The sequence below is a fragment of the Scyliorhinus torazame genome, chromosome 17 (assembly GCF_047496885.1).
Source record: "Scyliorhinus torazame isolate Kashiwa2021f chromosome 17, sScyTor2.1, whole genome shotgun sequence".
In the NCBI taxonomy this organism is placed as follows: domain Eukaryota; kingdom Metazoa; phylum Chordata; class Chondrichthyes; order Carcharhiniformes; family Scyliorhinidae; genus Scyliorhinus; species Scyliorhinus torazame.
In genome coordinates this window covers 146,257,174-146,281,657 of record NC_092723.1, presented here as the reverse complement: position 1 = coordinate 146,281,657, position 24,484 = coordinate 146,257,174, and the positions used below count along the sequence as shown (strand labels likewise).

The following is a 24,484-nucleotide window of genomic DNA, read 5'->3' as shown; positions in this document are numbered from 1 at the left end:
AACCCGGACTTGGCCACTCACTAGTTGATTATGGGACGAGATTTTAATTGGGTCCTAGAGCCAAGGGTAGATAGGTCAAGCCCCAAGTCAATGGGTAGAAATCGAATGGCAAAGGAGCTGGGTGGGTTTATGGAAAAGATGAGTATGGTGGACCCGTGGTGTTATGTTCTAGTGCGTTACAATGATTGAGTCAGTGCACCGGAGCATGTCTAGTTTGTGACTAGTTAAGATTTATTAAATTACAATAATGTGGATAGAAAACAATATTAGTCCTACTAATGAACTGTAAACTGTTAACAACTGGAATACGAGAGCTGATACAAAACACGATTATCCACGACTACTTCTCACCCAGACTCCCCGAGGTTGCAGTGTCATGTGTAGTTCTGCTGCCACCTGATGGTTGGAGGTCTACCATTAACATACAGAATTATTTATGCATATCATTACACGTGATGCTTCAAGGACCCTGGGGGGATGGAGTATTCCTTTTTCTCACATGTGTATAGGGTGTATTCAAGAATCAACTTTTTTCTGGTGAGCTGGGAGGTTTTGGTTGGGGTGGAGGGGGCAGAATACGTGGGGATAGTAATCTCAGACCATGCGCTCCACTGGCTGGAGATTCAGTTTAGGTCAGGACAGGAGCAGAGGCCGGGGTAGAGGCTCGATTCGGGGGCGTTGGCAGATAGAGGGTTCCGTGACAAACTGCGGGCTGTGATTAAAATTATGTAGAATTGAACTAAAACGGAGCGGTGTCAGTGGTCACATTTTGGGAAGCGCGTAAAGCAGTGGTCCGAGGGAAGATTATCCCGTTCAAGGCACATGCGGATAGGGAAAGGAGGGAGGATATGAACTGCTAATGAATGAGATAGTGGAGTGGATAGGGTGTATTCGAGGACGCCATCACGGAGGGATTGGTGAGAAGGAACAAATTACAGGGGTGATTTGATCGGTTGATGGCGGGGACGGCGGTAAGACAGCTGCATAGGGCAAGGAGGGGCAGTACGAATACGGGGAGAAGGTGAATCGAATGTTAGCACATCAGCTATGGAGGCAGGCCGCGTCCAGGGAAATATTGAAGATACGGACTGGGGCAGGGTATGTGGTGTCGAAGCTGGGGAAGGTAAACGAGGTGTTTAGGATTACTATAAGGAGCTGTACAGGGCGGAGCTGGGGGTGAAGAGGGGGACATGGGACGGTTCTTAGATGAACTGGAGTTTCCACAGTTGGAGGAAGAGAGGCAGGCGCAAAAGGAGCCCTTGGGGCTGAGGGAGGTATTGGATAGTATAAGGGGTATGAAGTCGGGGAAGGCAATTAATGAGGTGTTAGGAGAAGGGGGAGCTGTCGAAGACGATGACGCAGACAACGATTACATTAATATCAAAAAAGGTGAAGGACCCGTTGGACTTCACGCGGAAGGTTTGGAAAGAGTTCCCCAGGTTGCCGAGGTACACCCTATTGGAGCGACTGCTGCATCCAGATGTAAGAAGTCTTACAACACCAGGTTAAAGTCCAACAGGTTGGTTTCAAATCACTAGCTTTCGGAGCACTGCTCCTTCCTCAGGTGAGGTCATTCACCTGAGGAAGGAGCAATGATCCGAAAGCTAGTGATTTGAAACAAACCTGTTGGACTTTAACCTGGTGTTGTAAGACTTCTTACTGTGCTCACCCCAGTCCAACGCCGGCATCTCATGGCTTCCAGATGTGGAAGGGGAGGGCAGGATCAGAGACATATACAAAGAAACAAAGAACAAAGAAATGTACAGCACAGGAACAGGCCCTTCGGCCCTCCAAGCCCGTGCTGAGCATGCTGCCCGACTAAACTACAATCTTCTACACTTCCTGGGTCCGTATCCCTCTATTCCCATCCTATTCATGTATTTGTCAAGATGCCCCTTAAATGTCACTATCGTCCCTGCTTCCACCACCTCCTCCGGTAGCGAGTTCCAGGCACCCACTACCCTCTGCGTAAAAAACTTGCCTCGTACATCTACTCTAAACCTTGCCCCTCTTACCTTAAACCTATGCCCCCTAGTAATTGACCCCTCTACCCTGGGGAAAAGCCTCTGACTATCCACTCTGTCTATGCCCCTCATAATTTTGTATACCTCTATCAGGTCTCCCCTCAACCTCCTTCGTTCCAGTGAGAACAAACCGAGTTTATTCAACCGTGGCCTAACTAAGGTTCTATACAGCTGCAACATGACTTGCCAATTCTTATACTCAATGCCCCGGCCAATGAAGGCAAGCATGCCGTATGCCTTCTTGACTACCTTCTCCACCTGTGTTGCCCCTTTCAATGACCTGTGGACCTGTACTCCTAGATCTCTTTGACTTTCAATACTCTTGAGGGTTCTACCATTCACTGTATATTCCCTACCTGCATTAGACCTTCCAAAATGCATTACCTCACATTTGTCCGGATTAAACTCCATCTGCCATCTCTCCGCCCAAGTCTCCAAACAATCTAAATCCTGCTGTATCCTCCGACAGTCCTCATCGCTATCCGCAATTCCACCAACCTTTGTGTCGTCTGCAAACTTACTAATCAGACCAGTTACATTTTCCTCCAAATCATTTATATATACTACAAAGAGCAAAGGTCCCAGCACTGATCCCTGTGGAACACCACTGGTCACAGCCCTCCAATTAGAAAAGCATCCTTCCATTGCTACTCTCTGGCTTCTATGGCCTAGCCAGTTCTGTATCCACCTTGCCAGCTCACCCCTGATCCCGTGTGACTTCACCTTTTGTACTAGTCTACCATGAGGGACCTTGTCAAAGGCCTTACTGAAGTCCATATAGACAACATCCACTGCCCTACCTGCATCAATCATCTTAGTGACCTCCTCGAAAAACTCTATCAAGTTAGTGAGACACGACCTTCACTTCACAAAACCGTGCTGCCTCTCACTAATACGTCCATTTGCTTCCAAATGGGAGTAGATCCTGTCTCGAAGAATTCTCTCCAGTAATTTCCCTACCACTGAAGTAAGGCTCACCGGCCTGTAGTTCCCGGGATTATCCTTGCTACCCTTCTTAAACAGTGGAACAACATTGGCTATTCTCCAGTGCTCCGGGACATCCCCTGAAGACAGCGAGGATCCAAAGATTTCTGTCAAGGCCTCAGCAATTTCCTCACCAGCCTCCTTCAGTATTCTGGGGTAGATCCCATCAGGCCCTGGGGACTTATCTACCTTCATATTTTTTAAGACACCCAACACCTCGTCTTTTTGGATCTCAATGTGACCCAGGCTATCGACACACCCTTCTCCAGACACAACATCTACCAATTTCTTCTCTTTGGTGAATACTGATGCAAAGTATTCATTTAGTACCTCGCCCATTTCCTCTGGCTCCACACATAGATTCCCTTGCCTATCCTTCAGTGGGCCAACCCTTTCCCTGGCTACCCTCTTGCTTTTTATGTACGTGTAAAAAGCCTTGGGATTTTCCTTAACCCTATTGGCCAATGACTTTTCATGACCCCTTCTAGCCCTCCTGACTCCTTGCTTAAGTTCCTTCCTACTTTCCTTATATTCCACGCAGGCTTCGTCTGTTCCCAGCCTTTTAGCCCTGACAAATGCCTCCTTTTTCTTTTTGACGAGGCCTACAATATCTCTCGTCATCCAAGGTTCCCGAAAATTGCCGTATTTATCCTTCTTCCTCACAGGAACATGCCGGTCCTGAATTCCTTTCAACTGCCACTTGAAAGCCTCCCACATGTCAGGTGTTGATTTGCCCTCAAACATCCGCCCCCAATCTATGTTCTTCAGTTCCCGCCTAATATTGTTATAATTAGCCTTCCCCCAATTTAGCACATTCATCCTAGGACCACTCTTATCCTTGTCCACCAGTACTTTAAAACTTACTGAATTGTGGTCACTGTTACCGAAATGCTCCCCTACTGAAACATCTACCACCTGGCCGGGCTAATTCCCCAATACCAGGTCCAGTACCGCCCCTTCCCTAGTTGGACTGTCTACATATTGTTTTAAGAAGCCCTCCTGGATGCTCCTTACAAACTCCGCCCCGTCTAAGCCCCTGGCACTAAGTGAGTCCCAGTCAATATTGGGGATGTTGAAGTCTCCCATCACCACAACCCTGTTGTTTTTACTCTTTTCCAAAATCTGTCTACCTATCTGCTCCTCTATCTCCCACTGGCTGTTGGGAGGCCTGTAGTAAACCCCCAACATTGTGACTGCACCCTTCTTATTCCTGATCTCTACCCATATAGCCTCACTGCCCTCTGAGGTGTCCTCCCGCAGTACAGCTGTGATATTCTCCCGAACCAGTAGCGCAACTCCGCCTCCCCTTTTACATCCCCCTCTATCCCGCCTGAAATATCTAAATCCTGGAACGTTTAGCTGCCAATCCTGCCCTTCCCTCAACCAGGTCTCTGTAATGGCAACAACATCATAGTTCCAAGTACTAATCCAAGCTCTAAGTTCATCTGCCTTACCCGTAATACTTCTTGCATTAAAACATATGCACTTCAGGCCACCAGACCCGCTGTGTTCAGCAACTTTTCCCTGTCTGCTCTGCCTCAGAGCCACACTGTCCCTATTCTCTAGTTCTCCCTCAATGCTCTCACCTTCTGACCTATTGCTCCTGTGCCCACCCCCCTGCCATACTAGTTTAAACCCTCCCGTGTGACACTAGCAAACCTCGCGGCCAGGATATTTATGCCTCTCCAGTTTAGATGCAACCCGTCCTTCTTATACAGGTCACACAAGCCCCGGAAGAGCTCCCAGTGGTCCAGATAACGGAAACCCTCCCTCCTACACCAGCTGTTTAGCCACGTGTTTAGCTGCTCTATCTTCCTATTTCTAGCCTCACTGGCACGTGGCACAGGGAGTAATCCCGAGATTACAACCCTCGAGGTCCTGTCTTTTAACTTTCTGCCTAGCTCCCTGAACTCCTGCTGCAGGACCTCATGCCCCTTCCTGCCTATGTCGTTAGTACCAATATGTACAACGACCTCTGCCTGTTTGCCCTCCCCCTTCAGGATGCCCTCTACCCGTTCGGAGACATCCTGGACCCTGGCACCAGGGAGGCAACATACCATCCTGGAGTCTCTTTCACGTCCAGAGAAGCGCCTATCTGTGCCCCTGACTATAGAGTCCCCTATTACTATTACTCTTCTGCGCTTTGACCCTCCCTTCTGAACATCAGAGCCAACCGTGGTGCCACTGCTCTGGCTGCTGCTATTTTCCCCTGATAGGCTATCCCCCCCGACAGTATCCAAAGGGGTATACCTGTTCGAGAGGGGGACAACCACAGGGGATCCCTGCACTGACTGCCTGCCCTTTCTGGTGGTCACCCATTTCTCTGCCTGCACCTTGGGTGTGACCACATTTACATAACTGCGATCTATGACGCTTTCCGCCACCTGCATGCTCCTAAGTGCATCCAATTGCTGCTCCAACCGAACCATGCGGTCTGTGAGGAGCTCCAGTTGGGTGCACTTTCTGCAGATTGAGCCATCCGGGACGCTGGAAGCCTCCCGGACCTGCCACATCTCACAGTCAGAGCACTGCATCCCTCTAACTGACATTGCGTCAATTAATTAAAATTAAAATTTTTAAAAAATGTTCTTAAATATTTTTTTTTTAATTTTAAAGTTACTGTTAACAAAAGTTATCTGTTTCCTAGCACTAGATTTCTAATAGAAATGCGAAAGCTAAATATAGTACTCTCCGATCTCTGGCTTAGATATCCCTCTAAATTATAATTAAGTAATTATGTTTAATTAGTTACCAATGCTTAATTTTTTTAATTTAGTGTAGATTCCCAACCAGCCACTCAGGCCACAGCTTTTCTGTGATGTCATTTCAGTTTCCCCCCAACACACACAATTTGAAAAAGGTATAAAAGTAAAAATGAGTAAAAATACAGGTGGCTGGGAGAGCAGGGAGATGAGCAGGTGATGAGCAGGTGATGAAGATTAAGGAGAAGTGGGAGGGGGAGCTGGGAGGAGGGATAAACTGGGGAGTATGGAGTGAGTCCCTACGAAGGGTGAATGCAACCTCCTCGTTCGCAAGGATGGGCCTGATACAGTTCATGGTGGTACACAGGGTACACTTGACTCGGGCAAGAATGAGTGGGTTCTTCCAGGGAGTGATAGATGAGTGGGAGAAGTGTGGGCAAGCAAAACGTGTTCATATGTTCTGGAGCTACGAAAATTTGGGGAGATTTTGGGCAGGAGTGTTTGCGGCGCTAACAAGGATAGTGAGGGTGGAGGATGAGCCGGACCCATGGGTGACGATATTTGGGATATCGGAGAAGCTGGAGCTGATGGAGGGGAGGAGAGCTAATATTGTGGCCTTCACCTCTCTGATTGCCCAGCAAAGAATTCTGCTAGAGCGGCGGTCAGCAATGCCACCGGGGGTGGCGGCTTGGCTGGGGGATTTATATGACTTCAGTTGGAAAAGATTAAGTACGAATTAAGGGGTTCAGCGGGGGGCTTTGAGGCAAGGTGGGGGATGTTCGTGGCCGTGTTTGAGGAGCTGTTCGCCACGGGGAGTGAGAGGGGAGGGGGTGTAAAGGGGGAAATTTGTACAAACTGTATAGTTGTGTGTTGGGGAGTTTGCGATCACATTTGACGCCGTCTTTCCAGCAGTGATTTCTGGAGAAAATCGGGAGTGGGAATGCTGGTTTGTTTCTGACAGGTCCATAGGTTCTGAGGCCTAGTCATATCTGAACTCAGCCAAAATCTGGGGATTGTACCTGGGTGACTTCTGATCATTGAAGCTGGGTTTTACAACAACCACTTATTGATAACTGTCATACCTTTCCCTTCTGCAGCTGTCATGAAATTTATGGGTGATCATCCACTTAAAGGACAGACGGAACAAGACACTGTCTATACCATCCTTAAGGTAAAGGGTGAGCTGCATGCCTGTGCAATGTGCATGTGTTGGTATGTATGATTTTGAGTATAGTTCTTGCATGTTCATGCATATCTATATATGGCTATCGTAAGTAGGTGAGTGTGTGTTGTAGCAATGTGATTGAGGGCTGTGTTCCCAGAATAAGGGCCTTTTGGGAAACCTCAACTTTAAAAGGAAAGGTTCGATCCCTTGCCATTGCAATGTGATTGCAATTGGATTTGAGGAAAACTTGCCCAAGGAGCTGAGCAAATTATTTGCTGTTTAAGAAAAAGGCTGGGAGTAGGAGAGTCTCCTAGACTACTGTTTGACGAGGAAAGACTGGGTAACAACTCACAGATGTGAATAGTCAATGTGCCAACTCACTGACAATTTTGGTTCTTAATGAGACATATCTTTGTGTCATCATTTTCATTTTTGGGCCATGTTGCCCTCCATTGTGTCATATTTCCTTCCTTTCTGCTCTCACTCAGTTTGCAATGAACCGACAGCCAAAAGGACAGCAACAAGTGGGCAGATCTGCACCTGCAAAGTGCAGCCAGTGATGCTTCAGTCCACTGTGGCATTCCTGATTTCTCCCTTGTTTGATGCGCTGCACAGCAGTATGGAAAGAGTGTGATGGTCAGACTTTGTACACAAGATGCCTGTGCCATATCTTCACCTGCTGCTTGGTGAGGAATTTGACGCTTTCCTTTGACTTTGTTCTATCTTTTGTAGGTGTGCGGGGAACTCGAGGTGATGAAAGATGAGACCTACTGCCAGATTATCAAACAGATCACTGACAACACCAGCTCCAAAACGTAAGAAAACAGCATCTGTCAGTCATAACTCAAGCTGCTCAAACACAGAGTATTAAATATCGGGTGTGATTCTCCGGCCTCGTTGCCCTCGCACTCAAGCGTAAGGAGGCCAGTAAATAGCGGGAGAGACCAAAAAAGAGAACCACGCCAGCGCCAAACAGTTTGCGATGCAACCGACCCGCTCTCGTAGGCGAAATGAGGATCTCACCGTAGCATGGCGAGAAACCAATTATCATCACTTAAGCCAAATTTCCATACAATTAACAAGAATGACCCCATATCCAACGGCCTCCTGTCATTCAGCGGCCTCCCCAGCGAGTGCTCACGCTGGCACCGATTAGTACTCCTTTTGAAAAACGTGAACCTGGCGGAAGGGCTTCCGTGGGGAGCCAAGGAGGTGAGTAGCCATCTTTGCTCACAGGCAAAGAGCCCAGGGTGCTGGGCTTGCCACCCCAGTGCTCAGTGGGGGGTGGGGGGCCCTCCACAAGGGTGGGCCACCATGGGGGACGGGGAGGCAACTGGGTGGCAACCGCTCGCGGCACAACTATGCCAACCTTGGATCATGTGCACCCGTTCCGGGGATAACCCTTGTCCCTGCCCGTCTGCCCCACCGACCACCCATAACCCCCACCGACTGCTGAGGCCTCTGGTCATGTGGCTGAAGGCTATTGCTAAAAGGGAATTGGCAATCGTGGTTATGTGAGCACTTCATAGATGCCAAGTGGATTCCCGTGGGTGGATGGGCCATGTAGCATGTGGGAGGCATTGCCTAGCATCTCAATCACACCTTGATGCCTGAACACGGCGGGAGGCCACACCACACACGCAACTGCCAACATCCGAACACCCAGAGGTGGGACTCAGCTCTAGGGACACGTCTACAGCCGGAGGGTGGGTGGGTGCCAACGTCATGCACCAGGCTGTCCACTGCAGTGGCCACCCTAGCAGTGTTGGCCTCGGTGCCACTCATTGCCAGAGCCATCTCCTGCGCCTGTAGCCTCTGAGGACTCCTCAAAGCAGCTATGGAGCTGCTGGAGCGACGCTGACATCTCCCCCTGAATGTCCTGACCACCCCCCTATAGTCTCCCTCAGCTCCGGGTAACCCTGTTCCAGAAGCTCGACATCAGGCTGGGACTCAGCTGGGTCCTGGGATCCAGCAGACCTCAGACTGCTGTCTTGCCTGGGTTTTCCTGCTTCCACCAGATGTACATCAGCAGCTGTGTGGTGCTCACCAGATTGTGCCCCAGATGCCTGACCACTAACATTTCTCACCGAGGTGCATGTATCTGCACTGGTGGAGGGTGAGGATGAAAGCTGTGCCGCGACTATAACAGTTGCATCCTTGGAGCTCCCCTCCGAGGTGTTCTCGGAGGCAGGAGAGGGGGCTGTCCGGGATGGGCCGGCTCCGTCGGCTGGAGGACCTGCGGGAGAATGGGCATGTGGCCAGTGGGAGGGATGCGTCAGTCAGTAAGGAATAACAATGTTTGACAGGTCCTTCGGGTGGAGCCCGGTGGTTCCTCGCCTCTGAGGCGTCCGCTAACCTCCGCATTGGTAACTGCCCTGTCTTTGGCCACACTGATCACCTCCAGGGCTCACCTCTCGAAGGAGGTGAATGTTCTGATGTCCGGCACCTCACTGCCAGTCTGAGCCCTCTCCCGCCAATTGTAGGAGAGATTTTCCTCAGGAGACAGAGAGGACATCATTAACCAAACGCATATTTCACAGTGTTGGGAGAGGGCGGGGTGTGAAGGAGGGGTTGGGGGAGTTGAAGGAGTGAGGGTGGATGCCCCTGTGGGAGGGTGGAGTGGGGGGTCATTGGTGTCTATTCACTCGTGCAGCCCGGTGGGTAGGTCGTTGACCTTCTTCCTGCACTGCTGGTCAGTTCTCCTGGTCACACTCCCTGTGCTGACTACTGCCGCCACCTCGTCCCAGGCTGGCTGGCTGCCTTGTGGCTCACCCTCCAGGACCCTCGGGGGAACAGGATATCCCTCCTGGCCTCCACTGCATCCTGGAGCCTGAATGTTGGGGCTGGTCTCCTCAGCGCCATTGTTGCAAGCTGGCTGGGGTTGGCTGAGCAAGTGCTGTTTAAGTGCTGCTCGACCTTGTTAGCGGGGGGCTGGCGAGCGTGTTCCCGGCGAATCAGCTTGCGGGCCATCACTTGCAGTGAAAAGCCTCTGAGGTCTTGTTAAGTGGGCCAATAAATATTGAATAGCGTCGCCGGCCTCACCGGGAAGCTCGCAGCAATTCCCACTCGCTACCACACTCCGAAACTTTTCCGGAGAATCGCACCCATCAGGTGTCATACATTCACTGCCACTGATTAAAAATAAATCTCACCGAGAAAGACAGTTAGAGAAAGATGGCATTTGTTCGGTACGTGGCCCACAACTGTCCTTCCCACTTCATATATCTTCAGGTAGGGATCCAAGCAACAGCAAATAATCCAGTCTTGGACTTGCCTATGAGGATCCTGTTGGTGGTTCTTGAGATAATGGATTCTCTCCCATGCAAGATTAGTTAAACACTGTGTCTCCTGCCAATGCAAGGTGACCACACAAGATAGCGCACGCATGTGCAGAAATCCAATTACATAACTTACCAGAAAGCTTTTTTTTTATGACGAGGGGCAAAACGCTTCAGTGATGGCTTGATTGACAGGCACATCAACTAATGTGCAGGCTTAGGGTGGCAGGGACGGTGGAGTGGGGAGTCAATGGGCAGGAGCGTGACCCAAGCTCCCAAATTCAGCTGAGTTGGGCAGCCTCATCCGGAGCTGACTTGAGTTGGTGTGTGTCCAGGGATGTACATGTCTGTGTTTGTGTGTGTGTGTGTGTGGTGCAGCCTTCCCACACACCCCATTAAAAGGTTAGTTTGGGGCTCTATGGTGAACTTCAATCCAGGACAGATGGCACTGACGGTGAGTCCAGGTTGGGGGAAGAGTGGCAGGCAAAGATTTCTCTACCAACAGGATGAAGAGAGGAGGAACATTCTAGTACTCTGACCATCATTTCCCTAAATAGGCTGAGTAAAAGTGTTGCCATGTTGCTCCTTTTTTAATTATGGCCACTGCCTGCTCTGTTGCCCACAATGACGTATTGGAGTTAAACAGTAGACCTGTGCACAAACACAGCCTTCCATAAACTGAGGCCCTGCCTGATCTCTCAGGCTAACTGGAAACTCAACAGACACTATTCAAAGAAGTACACTGGAGTTCTTCTGCCCTGGGCTCTGACCAATATTTATTCCATAACCAATATCACTTAAATGATCTCATTTCTGCTTGTAGGATGTTTTTCTGCATTACTCAGTGACTACAGTGTAGTATGTCATTGTCTGTAAAGTATCCTGAGGATGTGAAAGACACCATAGGAACTCAAGTTCTTTCTTACTATATCTACAGCAAAAGTGATTAAGGGACCTGAGCAGTCTATGGAATTGATCACCTGTAATATGCAAGTTCATGAGATCAGCAAGTTGTTTAAGTTATTCCATTGTCTTTACAGTGATAGTGTTCAGCGAGGGTGGAGGCTGCTCTATATCCTCACCGCATATTACAAGTGCTCAGAAGTGCTCAAACCTTTCCTCTTTAAATTACTGGAATCTGTCTACAGGATGCCTGGTTCCAGTTTTCAAGGTACTCCAACTTATCTATTTGTATTTTGTTCAGGTGTGAATACCTTCTTTGTTATGACTTCTTCTCCATTTTCTGTTTTCAAAACTATATGCAGAGCAGCGATGGTTAACAGCCTGATTCTGACCCTCTGTGTGCAGGAATTGCTAAAGCTTGTGATCACAACCTGAAGAAAACCTTCCAGTTCGGTGGCAGGACCCAGTTCCCAGATGGCATAGAGCTCAAAGCTATGGTGGTCAGTGAAACATGCCTCCTCTTCAATTCATTCATGGGGGATTTTGTTAATTTATCTCCTTTTTTTGGCAATCATTTTCTTCTCCTCTTAAAAAAACAAGAATTTCAAGGAAGATCCAAGAGGGTTGGGGCAAAGTGAGGTGTTCAAAAGAAGAAGTGTGTCCAAAGTTTGATGGTGATAAGCCCTGCCCTGTCACTGCAGTGTTTTGGTAAGGCAGGTGAAGGGAAATCTGGCTAGGTCTTGGTAAGGCTAGAATTGTGAGCGCACAAAAGCCAACTTTTAATCAAAGCCTGAGTATCAATAACCTATTAGATTAAGGAATGCGATTACAGATGACTGATAAGAGGATTGTTAGAAAGTAACAGGAAATGTATAGTAATATAATAATCTTTATTGTCACAAGTATGCTTACATTAACAGTGCAATGAAGTTACTGTGAAAAGCCCCTAGTCGCCACATTCCGGGCCTGTTCGGGTATACTGAGGGAGAATTCGGAATGTCCAAATTACCTAGCAGCATATCTTTCGGTACTTGTGGGAGGAAACCGGGGCACCCGGAGGAAACTCACGCAGACACAGGGAAAACGTGCAGACTCCGCACAGACATTGACCCAAGCCGCAAATCGAACCTGGGAGCTTGGAGCTGTGAAGCAACAGTGCTAACCACTGTGCTACCGTGCAGCACACAATTCGATATTTGGAGAGAAAGAGGCATTTGTAGGCTGGGACATAAATTCACTGGTGCTTCCATGTCATCCTTTGAGCAGTTACGCCGACAATTTGATATTCCGAGACACTCCTTTTTTAAGTATCTGCAATTTAGAGACTTATCCTTAACAAGACAACTTTGCGCCTTGACTCGTCTATTTACCCAGTGAAAAAATATCATGATTTCTGCAGAGCCTAGCCCGTTAATTAGCAAGTTTTATGATTCCTTGTGATCCAGCGTTAGTACATTGGGTACTTTGCAATTTTTGGGAAAGAGACATGGGGCAGTATATGGAATTATGTAATAGAATGAAGGAGACTTAGTTCAAGATACTGCACTGCTTGCATATCACGGAGTCTGAGACACAGGTTTGATCCTGCTATATCGTCGATGTGCGTATAGTGCCTGGTAGTTAAAGGTGATTACGTACATTGCGTATGGATTTGTGTCAAGATTCAATCCTATTGGTCTGATGTAGTTAAGGTGCTGGAGAGGATATTTGACAGGACTTTAGAATTTGATCTTTTGTTCCTAATTCTGGGTCTTCCAGTTACGAGAATTATTGATATTAATGAAAAATGGCTGTATAAATTCCTGACCTTTGTGCTTCGTAAAAATATCCTCTGCCGCTGGATTTGTGACAAGTATCCTTCAATTCAAAATTGACATAAAATAGTCATGCAGTGTATCCCTATGGAATTCTTGACGTCTGTGATCTGTTCTTAGTCTGATACATTCTGTAAAGTGTGTGACCCTTATCTCAAATTTATAGGCTCCGCTTTATCTGGCCTGCTCGTGCAAGGTTTCCCATGATACATATTGCAAGTCATGATCTTGCTATACATAAAGGTGTGCGCCTTGATATGTTATCCTATCATGTTTATTTAGCCTTATCCTCTCCCCCTCCCCTCCATTTTCTGAGTGATCCAGTCTTTAAATATAGGCACTAGTTCTTTAGAACTGTTGTTCTGAATTTATCCTGTCTTTGTCTGTTCTTACATCTGCAGAAATGTTTGTTCTGTACTGTACCAGTTGTGCTTTGAAAAATGTGTTGTGTTTTTCTGTTTAAAAAAAAAATTATAAAACTCTAAAATATTTTCTTAAATGGCAGGAATGGGGTTTGGTGGTAGGTTCAGGTTTCAGAAATCAGGAATGGGCTCGACTTGCGTTTTCCAAGCCACAGACAATATACTGAAGTAGTGATAAATTTGTACTAAACATTGATTAAGTCACAGTTAAAGACTGGATTCCGTTTTGGGAACTCCTTTATAGAAAGAATGTTAAAGCCAGAGAGAACAGAGAAGGTAGACACACCCAGATGACGCCAGTGATGGGAAATATAGTTTTGAGGAGAGATTTAAGATACCTGGATGGTTCCCACTGAAAGGCTTCTGTGGAGATTTAATAATGTTCTAAAATGAAGAATGGTTTTGACAAGATGAAAAGGGAAAGGCTTATTTGCTGCAGTTGAAGAATCTGTGGTGCAGTTAGTCAATTAAACTCTCCCTGAGGAGAGCGGTTGAGAGAAACCTCTTTACTCCAAGGGAATGTGAGAGCACAAAATGCTTTGCCACAGGGAATGGTTCAGACAAAACATATTGTATTTTTTAAAGGATAATGAAATAAACATTTACATTCTCTTGATTGTTTTGAATGACATTTTCTCTTCCTTCACCCAGGCTGGGAGAAGCTCGAAACGACAAGTCTTCTTGTTGCCTGGTAACATGGACAGACATCTGAAGATAAAAACCTGCACAGTGAGTCCAGAATGGAAAGGGATAATTGAAGACACCTTCAATTGGGCAGCATAGCTGGTGGAAATAGCACAATGCATCCAAAATGTGGCTCACAAATTGGACATAAAATAATAAATGTCCTGCTTGCAAAGAAAGAAGTGAAAACTAGTTAAATATGGTACGAAGTCTTACAACACCAGGTTAAAGTCCAACAGGTTTGTTTCGATGTCACTAGCTTTCGGAACGCTGCTCCTTCCTCAGGTGAATGAAGAGGTATGTTCCAGAAACAAATATATAGACAAATTCAAAGATGCCAGACAATGCTTGGAATGCGAGCATTAGCAGGTGATTAAATCTTTACAGATCCAGAGATGGGGTAACCCCAGGTTAAAGAGGTGTGAATTGTGTCAAGCCAGGACAGTTGGTAGGATTTCGCAGGCCAGATGGTGGGGGATGAATGTAATGCGACGTGAATCCCAGGTCCCGGTTGAGGCCGCACTCATGTGTGTGGAACTTGGCTATAAGTTTCTGCTCGGCGATTCTGCGTTGTCGCGCGTCCTGAAGGCCGCCTTGGAGAACGCTTACCCGGAGATCAGAGGCTGAATGCCCTTGATTGCTGAAGTGTTCCTCGACTGGAAGGGAACGTCCTGCCTGGTGATTGTCGCGCGATGTCCGTTCATTCGTTGTCGTAGCGTCTGCATGGTCTCGCCAATGTACCACGCTTCAGGACATCCTTTCCTGCAGCGTATGAGGTAGACAGCGTGGGCCGAGTCGCACGAGTATGTACCGCTTACCTGGTGAGTGGTGTTCTCACGTGTAATGGTGGTATCCATGTCGATGATATGGCACGTCTTGCAGAGATTGCCATGGCAGGGTTGTGTGGTGTAGTGGTCACTGTTCTGAAGACTGGGTAGTTTGCTGCAAACAATGGTTTGTTTGAGGTTGCGCGGTTGTTTGAAGGCAAGTAGTGGGGGTGTGGGGATGACCTTGGCAGTTGAAGGCTGTGAAGAAGATGTCGTAGTTTCTCCGCTCCGGGGAAGTACTGGACGACGAAGGGTATTCTGTCGGTTGTGTCCCATGTTTGTCTTCTGAGGAGGTCGGTGCGGTTTTTCGCTGTGGCGCATTGGAACTCCGAAAAACCGCACCGACCTCCTCAGAAGACAAACATGGGACACAACCGACAGAATACCCTTCGTCGCCCAGTACTTCCCCCGGAGCGGAGAAACTACGACATCTTCTTCACAGCCTTCAACACGTCATTGATGAAGATGAACATCTTGTCACGGTCATCCCCATACCCCCACTACTTGCCGTCAAACAACCGCGCAACCTCAAACAAACCATTGTTTGCAGCAAACTACCCAGTCTTCAGAACAGTGACCACGACACCACACAACCCTGCCATGGCAATCTCTGCAAGACGTGCCATATCATCGACATGGATACCACCATTACACGTGAGAACACCACCCACCAGGTACGCGGTACATACTCGTGCGACTCGGCCAACGTTGTCTACCTCATACGCTGCAGGAAAGGATGTCCTGAAGCGTGGTACATTGGCGAGACCATGCAGACGCTGCGACAATGAATGAACGGACATCGCGCGGCAATCACCAGGCAGGAATGTTCCCTTCCAGTCAGGGAACACTTCGACAATCAAGGGCATTCAGCCTCTGATCTCCGGGTAAGCGTTCTCCAAGACGGCCTTCAGGACGCGCGACAACGCAGAATCGCCGAGCAGAAACTTATAGCCAAGTTCCGCAAACATGAGTGCGACCTCAACCGGGACCTGGGATTCATGTCGCATTACATTCAACCCCCACCATCTGGCCTGCGAAATCCTACCAACTGTCCTGGCTTGACACAATTCACACCTCTTTAACCTGAGGTTACCCCATCTCTGGATCTGTAAAGATTTAATCACCTGCTAATGCTCACATTCCAAACATTGTCTGGCATCTTTGAATTTGTCTATATATTTGTTTCTGGAACATACCTCTTCATTCACCTGAGGAAGGAGCAGCGCTCCGAAAGCTAGTGACATCGAAACAAACCTGTTGGACTTTAGCCTGGTGTTGTAAGACTTCGTACTGTGCTCTCCCCAGTCCAACGCCGACATCTCCACATCATAGTTAAATATGGGATGAGCAGATATCTCTCCCACACCACCCCGCCTCTCCTGCAGCCTCATCTCTTGCCGATACCCCCTCTTGCCAGACTCCCCTCTTGCCCAACACCCTTTTTACTTTTTGCCCGATTTCCCCCCCCTTACCCTACCCCATTTACCCCTCACCTGACTGTACCCCCCCCATTCTCAAACTTCCTCTCTCTTGAGCTAACATCTCTTTTTCCTCTTGCTCTCTCACCTTCCTCTCTTTTGCCACCTCTCATCTCTCAACCCTCCCTTCTCTCGTGTCCCTCTTTTTCACTCCTCCTTTCGAAAAGTATTGTGAAGACCTTGCTGTAATTGCCAGATGATTAGAATGAGTGACAGTGATTGGCTGATTTGTTTTGGCCCAGGTTGCGGCTGACGTGATTGAAGATTTTTGCAGTGAAATGGGACTTCAAAACCCGGAGGCTACAGATGAATATTCGGTGTTTGTTATCACCAACAAAGGTATTCGCTTTAAAGACCATCTTGGTTCCTGTTGTTGCAGTGAACATGGACAATGTGAGGGAAAAGGTTGTGTGTGAGAGAAGTATGGTTGGACTGTCTGCTATAGACCCATGTGATAAAAGTCCATGTTATATTTCAGGGCAAAACGTGCATCCACTGAAAAAGAAAGATTACATCCTCGATGTAGCGGCAGAAATGGACCAAGTTGATCAAAACTTCACTTTCTGTTTCCGACGTGTGCTCTGGTTTCAACCATTGAAGTTTGAGAATGAGCTGTGTGTGACTGTGCATTATAATCAGGTACTGGGAATATCATATTAATAAAGAGCTGAATGTGACTGCATATTATAATCAGGGTCTGGGGATATCACAGTAATAAAGAGCTGAATGTGAATGTAAATTATGAAGTGGAGATGCCGGCATTGGACTGGGGTGAGCACAGTAAGAAGTCTTCCAACACCAGGTTAAAGTCCAACAGGTTTGTTTCAAATCACTAGCTTTCGGAGCACTGCTCCTTCCTCATGTGAATGAAGAGGTAAATTCCAGAAACATATATATATAGACAAAGTCAAAGTCGTGCAACAATCGCCAGGCAGGAATGTTCCCTTTCAGTCGGGGAACACTTAAGCAGTCAAGGGCATTCAGCCTCTGATCTTCGCTTAAGCATTCTCCAAGGCTGGTTTAGCACACTGGGCTATATAGCTGGCTTTTAAAGCAGACCAAGGCAGGCCCACAGAACGGTTCAATTCCCGTACCAGCCTCCCCGACCAGGCACCGGAATGTGGTGACTAGGGGCTTTTCATTGAAGCCTACTTGTGACAATTAGCGATTTTCTTTTTTTTTTCATCATTTTTCAAGGCAGCCTTCAGGACGCACAACAACGCAGAAATGCTGAACAGAAACATTTAGCCAAGTTCCGCACACATGAGGACGGCCTCAACTGGGACCATGGACACATGTCGCATTACATTCACCCCCCACCATCTGGCCTGGGCATCTGGCCTGAGCTTGCGAAGTCCTACCAACTGTCCTAGCTTGAGACAATTCACACCTCTTTAACATGGGATTACCTCTCTCTCTGGATCTGTAAAGACTTCATTACCTGCAAATGCAGGCATTCAAAGTATCGTCTTGCATCTTTGACTTTGTCTATATATATATGTTTCTGGAACCCACCTCTTCATTTACCTGAGGAAGGAGCAGTGCTCCGAAAGCTAGTGATTTGAAACAAACCTGTTGGACTTTAACCTGGTGTTGTAAGACTTCTTACTGTATATTATAACCAAGGACTGGGGATATCACAGTAATAAAGAGCTGAATGTGACTGTAGATTATAACCGGGGACTGGGGATATCACAGTAATAAAGAGCTGAATGTGACTGTAGATTATAATCAGGGACTGGGGATACCACAGTAATAAAGAGCTGAATGTGACTGTAGATTATAATCAGGGACTGGGGATACCACAGTAATAAAGAGCTGAATGTGACTGTAGATTATAACCGGGGACTGGGGATATCACAGTAATAAAGAGCTGAATGTGACTGTAGATTATAATCAGGGACTGGGGATACCACAGTAATAAAGAGCTGAATGTGACTGTAGATTATAACCAGGGACTGGGGATATCACAGTAATAAAGAGTTGAATGTGACTGTAGATTATAACCAGGGACTGGGGATATCACAGTAACAAAGAGCTGAAGGTGACTGTAGATTATAACTGGGGACTGGGGGGTATCAAAATAATAAAGAGCTGAATGTGACTGTAGATTATAACTGGGGACTGGGGGGTATCACAGTAATAAAGAGCTGAATGTGACTGTAGATTATAACTGGGGACTGGGGATATCACAGTAATAAAGAGCTGAATGTCACTGTAGATTATAACCGGGGACTGGGGATATCACAGTAATAAAGAGCTGAATGTGACTGTAGATTATAACGGGGGACTGGGGATATCACAGTAATAAAGAGCTGAATGTGACTGTAGATTATAACTGGGGACTGGGGGTATCACAGTAATAAAGAGTTGAATGTGACTGTAGATTATAACCAGGGACTGGGGATATCACAGTAATAAAGAGTTGAATGTGACTGTAGATTATAACCAGGGACTGGGGATATCACAGTAACAAAGAGCTGAAGGTGACTGTAGATTATAACTGGGGACTGGGGGGTATCAAAATAATAAAGAGCTGAATGTGACTGTAGATTATAACTGGGGACTGGGGGTATCACAGTAATAAAGAGCTGAATGTGACTGTAGATTATAACTGGGGACTGGGGATATCACAGTAATAAAGAGCTGAATGTCACTGTAGATTATAACCGGGGACTGGGGATATCACAGTAATAAAGAGCTGAATGTGACTGTAGATTATAACCAGGGACTGGGGATATCACAGTAATAAAGAGTTGAATGTGACTGTAGATTATAACCAGGGACTGGGGATATCACAGTAACAAAGAGCTGAAGGTGACTGTAGATTATAACTGGGGACTGGGGGGTATCAAAATAATAAAGAGCTGAATGTGACTGTAGATTATAACTGGGGACTGGGGGGTATCACAGTAATAAAGAGCTGAATGTGACTGTAGATTATAACTGGGGATATCACAGTAATAAAGAGCTGAATGTCACTGTAGATTATAACCGGGGACTGGGGATATCACAGTAATAAAGAGCTGAATGTGACTGTAGATTATAACGGGGGACTGGGGATATCACAGTAATAAAGAGCTGAATGTGACTGTAGATTATAACTGGGGACTGGGGGTATCACAGTAATAAAGAGCTAAATGTGACTGTAGATTATAACTGGGGACTGGGGATATCACAGTAATAAAGAGCTGAATGTCACTGTAGATTATAACTGGGGACTGGGGGTATCACAGTAATAAAGAGCTAAATGTGACTGTAGATTATAACTGGGGACTGGGGGTATCACAGTAATAAAGAGCTGAATGTGACTGTAGATTATAACCGGGGACTGGGAATATCACAGTAATAAAGAGCTGAATGTCACTGTAGATTATAACCGGGGACTGGGGATATCACAGTAATAAAGAGCTGAATGTGACTGTAGATTATAACGGGGGACTGGGGATATCACAGTAATAAAGAGCTGAATGTGACTGTAGATTATAACCGGGGACTGGGGGTATCACAGTAATAAAGAGCTAAATGTGACTGTAGATTATAACTGGGGACTGGGGATATCACAGTAATAAAGAGCTGAATGTCACTGTAGATTATAACTGGGGACTGGGGGTATCACAGTAATAAAGAGCTAAATGTGACTGTAGATTATAACTGGGGACTGGGGGTATCACAGTAATAAAGAGCTGAATGTCACTGTAGATTATAACTGGGGACTGGGGGTATCACAGTAATAAAGAGCTGAATGTGACTGTAGATTATAACTGGGGACTGGGGGTATCACAGTAATAAAGAGCTGAATGAGACTGTAGATTATAACCGGGGACTGGGAATATCACAATAATAAAGAGCTGAATGTGACTGTAGATTATAACCGGGGACTGGGGGTATCACAGTAATAAAGAGCTAAATGTGACTGTAGATTATAACCAGGGACTGGGAATATCACAATAATAAAGAGCTGGATGTGACTGTAGATTATAACCGGGGACTGATGATATCACAGTAATAAAGAGCTGAATGTGACTGTAGATTATAACCGGGGACTGGGAATATCACAGTAATAAAGAGCTAAATGTGACTGTAGATTATAACCGGGGACTGGGAATATCACAATAATAAAGAGCTGAATGTGACTGTAGATTATAACCGGGGACTGAGGATATCACAGTAATAAAGAGCTGAATGTGACTGTAGATTATAACCGGTGACTGGGAATATCACAGTAATAATGAGCTAAATGTGACTGTAGATTATAACCAGGGACTGGGGATATCACAGCAATGGATATGCTCAAGCCTGCAATGCAGGGGAAGTATTTGTTTCCAAATCAGTGTAGAAATGTTGTAGGGAAACAAAATGGATTTTGTCCGTCCTCGATCTTTTGTTGGCCCAGCCATTTTGTGCTCCAGCTCTAGAACGGTAACACTGACATAACTGCAATATTAAGGCAGAGAGAAAAAAATAATTTGTAGTATTTCGTTACCACATTGCCAGACTTAGTGCAGCAGACATGGCATCAATCTTTGACACATATGCCTAACATTTAAGGAAGCATGTCAATAATTGTCCTTGCTGAGGGTTTGAAATAGATAACAGAAAGGCTCGGAGTATGAACTCACTCACTCGCTCCTCTCGCCATTTCTCAGCGCAGTCAGTTTCTAATCGCCAACGTGTACTTACAGTGGACCAAGTGCTCACTCACAAGAAAGAAAGGACGAACGTTGAGAGGATGGATCTCTTTCCATGATGGCTGGTGTTTCTGAGAGCACTGGCTGTGGTGGCCAGTGTTCTCCAGATCGCTGGCTGTGGGGGCCAGTGTTCCCCAGCCCGCTGGCTGCAGTGGCCAGTGTTCCACAGCTCGCTGGCTGCGGTGACCAGTGTTCCCCAGCCCGCTGGCTGTGGTGGCCAGTGTTCCCCAGCCCGCTGGCTGTGGTGGCCAGTGTTCCCCAGCCCGCTGGCTGTGGGGGCCAGTGTTCCCCAGCCCGCTGGCTGCAGTGGCCAGTGTTCCACAGCTCGCTGGCTGCGGTGACCAGTGTTCCCCAGCCCGCTGGCTGTGGTGGCCAGTGTTCCCCAGCCCGCTGGCAGTGGTGCCCAGTGTTCCCCAGCCCGCTGGCTGTGGTGGCCAGTGTTCCCCAGCTCGCTGGCTGTGGGGGCCAGTGTTCCCCAGCCCGCTGGCTGTGGTGGCCAGTGTTCCCCAGCTCGCTGGCTGTGGTGATCAGTGTTCCCCAGCCCGCTGGCTGTGGTGGCCAGTGTTCCCCAGCTCGCAGGCTACGGTGGCCAGTGTTCCCCAGCCCGCTGGCTGTGGTGGCCAGTGTTCCCCAGCTCGCTGGCTGTGGAGGCCAGTGTTCCCCAGCCCGCTGGCTGCGGTGGCCAGTGTTCCCCAGCCCGCTGGCTGTGGGGGCCAGTGTTCCCCAGCTCCCTGGCTGTGGGGGCCAATGTTCCCCAGCTCGCTGGCTGAGGTGGTCAGTGTACCCCAGCTCACTGGCTGCAGTGACCAGTGTTCCCCAGCTCGCTGGCTGTGGTGACCAGTGTTCTTCAGCCCGCTGGCTGTGGGGGCCAGTGTTCCCCAGCCCGCTGGCTGTGGTGGCCAGTGTTCCCCAGCCCGCTGGCTGTGGTGGCCAGTGTTCTCCAGCCCGCTGGCTGTGGTGGCCTGTGTTCCCCAGCCCACTGGCTGTGGAGGCCAGTGTTCCCTAGCCCGCTGGCTGCGGTGGCCAGTGTTCCCCAGCTCGCTGGCTGTGGGGGCCAATGTTCCCCAGCTCCATGGCTGAGGTGGTCAGTGTACCCCAGCTCACTGGCTGCAGTGACCAGTGTTCCCCAGCTCGCTGGCTGTGGTGACCAGTGTTCTTCAGCCCGCTGGCTGTGGGGGCCAGTGTTCCCCAGCCCGCTGGCTGTGGTGGCCTGTGTTCCCCAGCCCACTGGCTGTGATTGCCAGTGTTCTCCAGCCCGCTGGCTGTGGTGGCCTGTGTTCCCCAGCCCACTGGCTGTGGTGGCCTGTGTTCCCCAGCTCGCTGGCTGTGATTGCCAGTGTTCTCCAGCCCGCTGGCTGTGGTGGCCAGTGTTCTCCAGCCCGCTGGCTGTGGTGACCAGTGTTCCCCAGCTTGCTGGCTGTGGTGACCAGCGTTCCCCAGCTCGCTGGCTGTGGTGACCAGCGTTCCCCAGCTCGCTGGCTGTGGTGACCAGTGTTCCCCAGCTCGCTGGCTGTGGTGGTCGGTGTTCCCCAGCCCGCTGGCTGTGGTGATCAGTGTTCCCCAGCCCGCTGGCTGTGGTGATCAGTGTTCCCCAGCCCGCTGGCTGTGGTGATCGGTGTTCCCCAGCCCGCTGGCTACGGTGGTCGGTGTTCCCCAGCTCGCAGGCTGTGGTAGTCGGTGTTCCCCAGCCCGCTGGCTGTGGTGACGAGTGTTCCCCAGCCCGCTGGCTGTGGTGATCAGTGTTCCCCAGCCCGCTGGCTGCGGTGGCCAGTGTTCCCCAGCTCGCTGGCTGCGCTGACCAGTGTTCTCCAGCCCGCTGGCTGTGGTGGTCAGTGTTCCCCAGCCCGCTGGCTGTGGTGACCAGTGTTCCCCAGCCCGCTGGCTGTGGTGACCAGTGTTCTCCAGCCCGCTGGCTGTAGTGATCAGTGTTCTCCAGCCCGCTGGCTGTGGTGACCAGTGTTCCCCAGCCCGCTGGCTGTGGTGATCAGTGTTCCCCAGCCCGCTGGCTGAGGTGACCAGTGTTCCCCAGCTTGCTGGCTGTGGTGACCAGTGTTCCCCAGCCCGCTGGCTGTGGTGACCAGTGTTCTCCAGCCCGCTGGCTGTGGTGCCCAGTGTTCTCCAGTCCGCTGGCTGTGGTAACCAGTGTTCCCCAGCCCGCTGGCTGTGGTGGTCGGTGTTCCCCAGCCAGCCCACTGGCTGCGGTGGCCAGTGTTCCCCAGCCCGCTGGCTGCGGTGGTCGGTGTTCCCCAGCCCGCTGGCTGTGGTGGTCGGTGTTCCCCAGCCCGCTGGCAGTGGTGCCCAGTGTTCCCCAGCCCGCTGGCTGTGGTGGTCGGTGTTCCCCAGCTCGCTGGCTGTGGGGGCCAGTGTTCCCCAGCCCGCTGGCTGTGGTGGCCAGTGTTCCCCAGCCCGCTGGCTGTGGTGGCCAGTGTTCCCCAGCCCGCTGGCTGTGGTGACCAGTGTTCCCCAGCTCGCTGGCTGTGGTGGTCGGTGTTCCCCAGCTCGCTGGCTGTGGTGGCCAGTGTTCCCCAGCCCACTGGCTGCGGTGGCCAGTGTTCTCCTGCCCGCTGGCTGCGGTGGCCAGTGTTCTCCAGCCCGTTGGCTGCGGTGGTCAGTGTTCCCCAGCTCGCTGGCTGTGGTGACCAGTGTTCTCCAGCCCGCTGGCTGTGGTGGCCAGTGATCCCCAGCTCGCTGGCTGTTGTGGCCAGTGTTCCCCAGCTCGCTGGCTGTGGTGACCAGTGTTCCCCAGCTCGCTGGCTGTGGTGGCCAGTGCTCCCCAGCCCACTGGCTGTGGTGACCAGTGTTCTCCAGCCCGCTGGCTGTGGTGACCAGTGTTCCCCAGCTCGCTAGCTGTGGTGACCAGTGTTCCCCAGCTCATTGGCTGCGGTGGCCAGTGTTCCCCAGCTCGCTGGCTGTGGTGACCAATGTTCCCCAGCCCGCTGGCTGTGGTGACCAGTGTTCCCCAGCTTGCTGGCTGTGGTGACCAGTGTTCCCCAGCCCGCTGGCTGTGGTGACCAGTGTTCTCCAGCCCGCTGGCTGTGGTGCCCAGTGTTCTCCAGTCCGCTGGCTGTGGTAACCAGTGTTCCCCAGCCCGCTGGCTGTGGTGGTCGGTGTTCCCCAGCCAGCCCACTGGCTGCGGTGGCCAGTGTTCCCCAGCCCGCTGGCTGCGGTGGTCGGTGTTCCCCAGCCCGCTGGCTGTGGTGGTCGGTGTTCCCCAGCCCGCTGGCAGTGGTGCCCAGTGTTCCCCAGCCCGCTGGCTGTGGTGGTCGGTGTTCCCCAGCTCGCTGGCTGTGGGGGCCAGTGTTCCCCAGCCCGCTGGCTGTGGTGGCCAGTGTTCCCCAGCCCGCTGGCTGTGGTGGCCAGTGTTCCCCAGCCCGCTGGCTGTGGTGACCAGTGTTCCCCAGCTCGCTGGCTGTGGTGGCCAGTGTTCCCCAGCCCACTGGCTGCGGTGGCCAGTGTTCTCCTGCCCGCTGGCTGCGGTGGCCAGTGTTCTCCAGCCCGTTGGCTGCGGTGGT

The 24,484-nt window shown here is 49.6% G+C and overlaps 1 protein-coding gene across 1 annotated transcript in view; it reads left to right on the top strand.

The window, feature by feature from the left end:
* myo15aa (myosin XVAa) overlaps nt 1–24,484 on the top strand; it is a 198,675-nt gene that overhangs the window by 153,404 nt on the left and 20,787 nt on the right. The window contains exons 51-57 of the mRNA XM_072481241.1: nt 6,808–6,881; nt 7,608–7,690; nt 11,194–11,324; nt 11,462–11,556; nt 13,944–14,021; nt 16,524–16,620; nt 16,760–16,920. Coding sequence (XP_072337342.1) covers nt 6,808–6,881; nt 7,608–7,690; nt 11,194–11,324; nt 11,462–11,556; nt 13,944–14,021; nt 16,524–16,620; nt 16,760–16,920 — 719 coding nt within the window. The remainder of the gene's footprint in view (nt 1–6,807; nt 6,882–7,607; nt 7,691–11,193; nt 11,325–11,461; nt 11,557–13,943; nt 14,022–16,523; nt 16,621–16,759; nt 16,921–24,484) is intronic.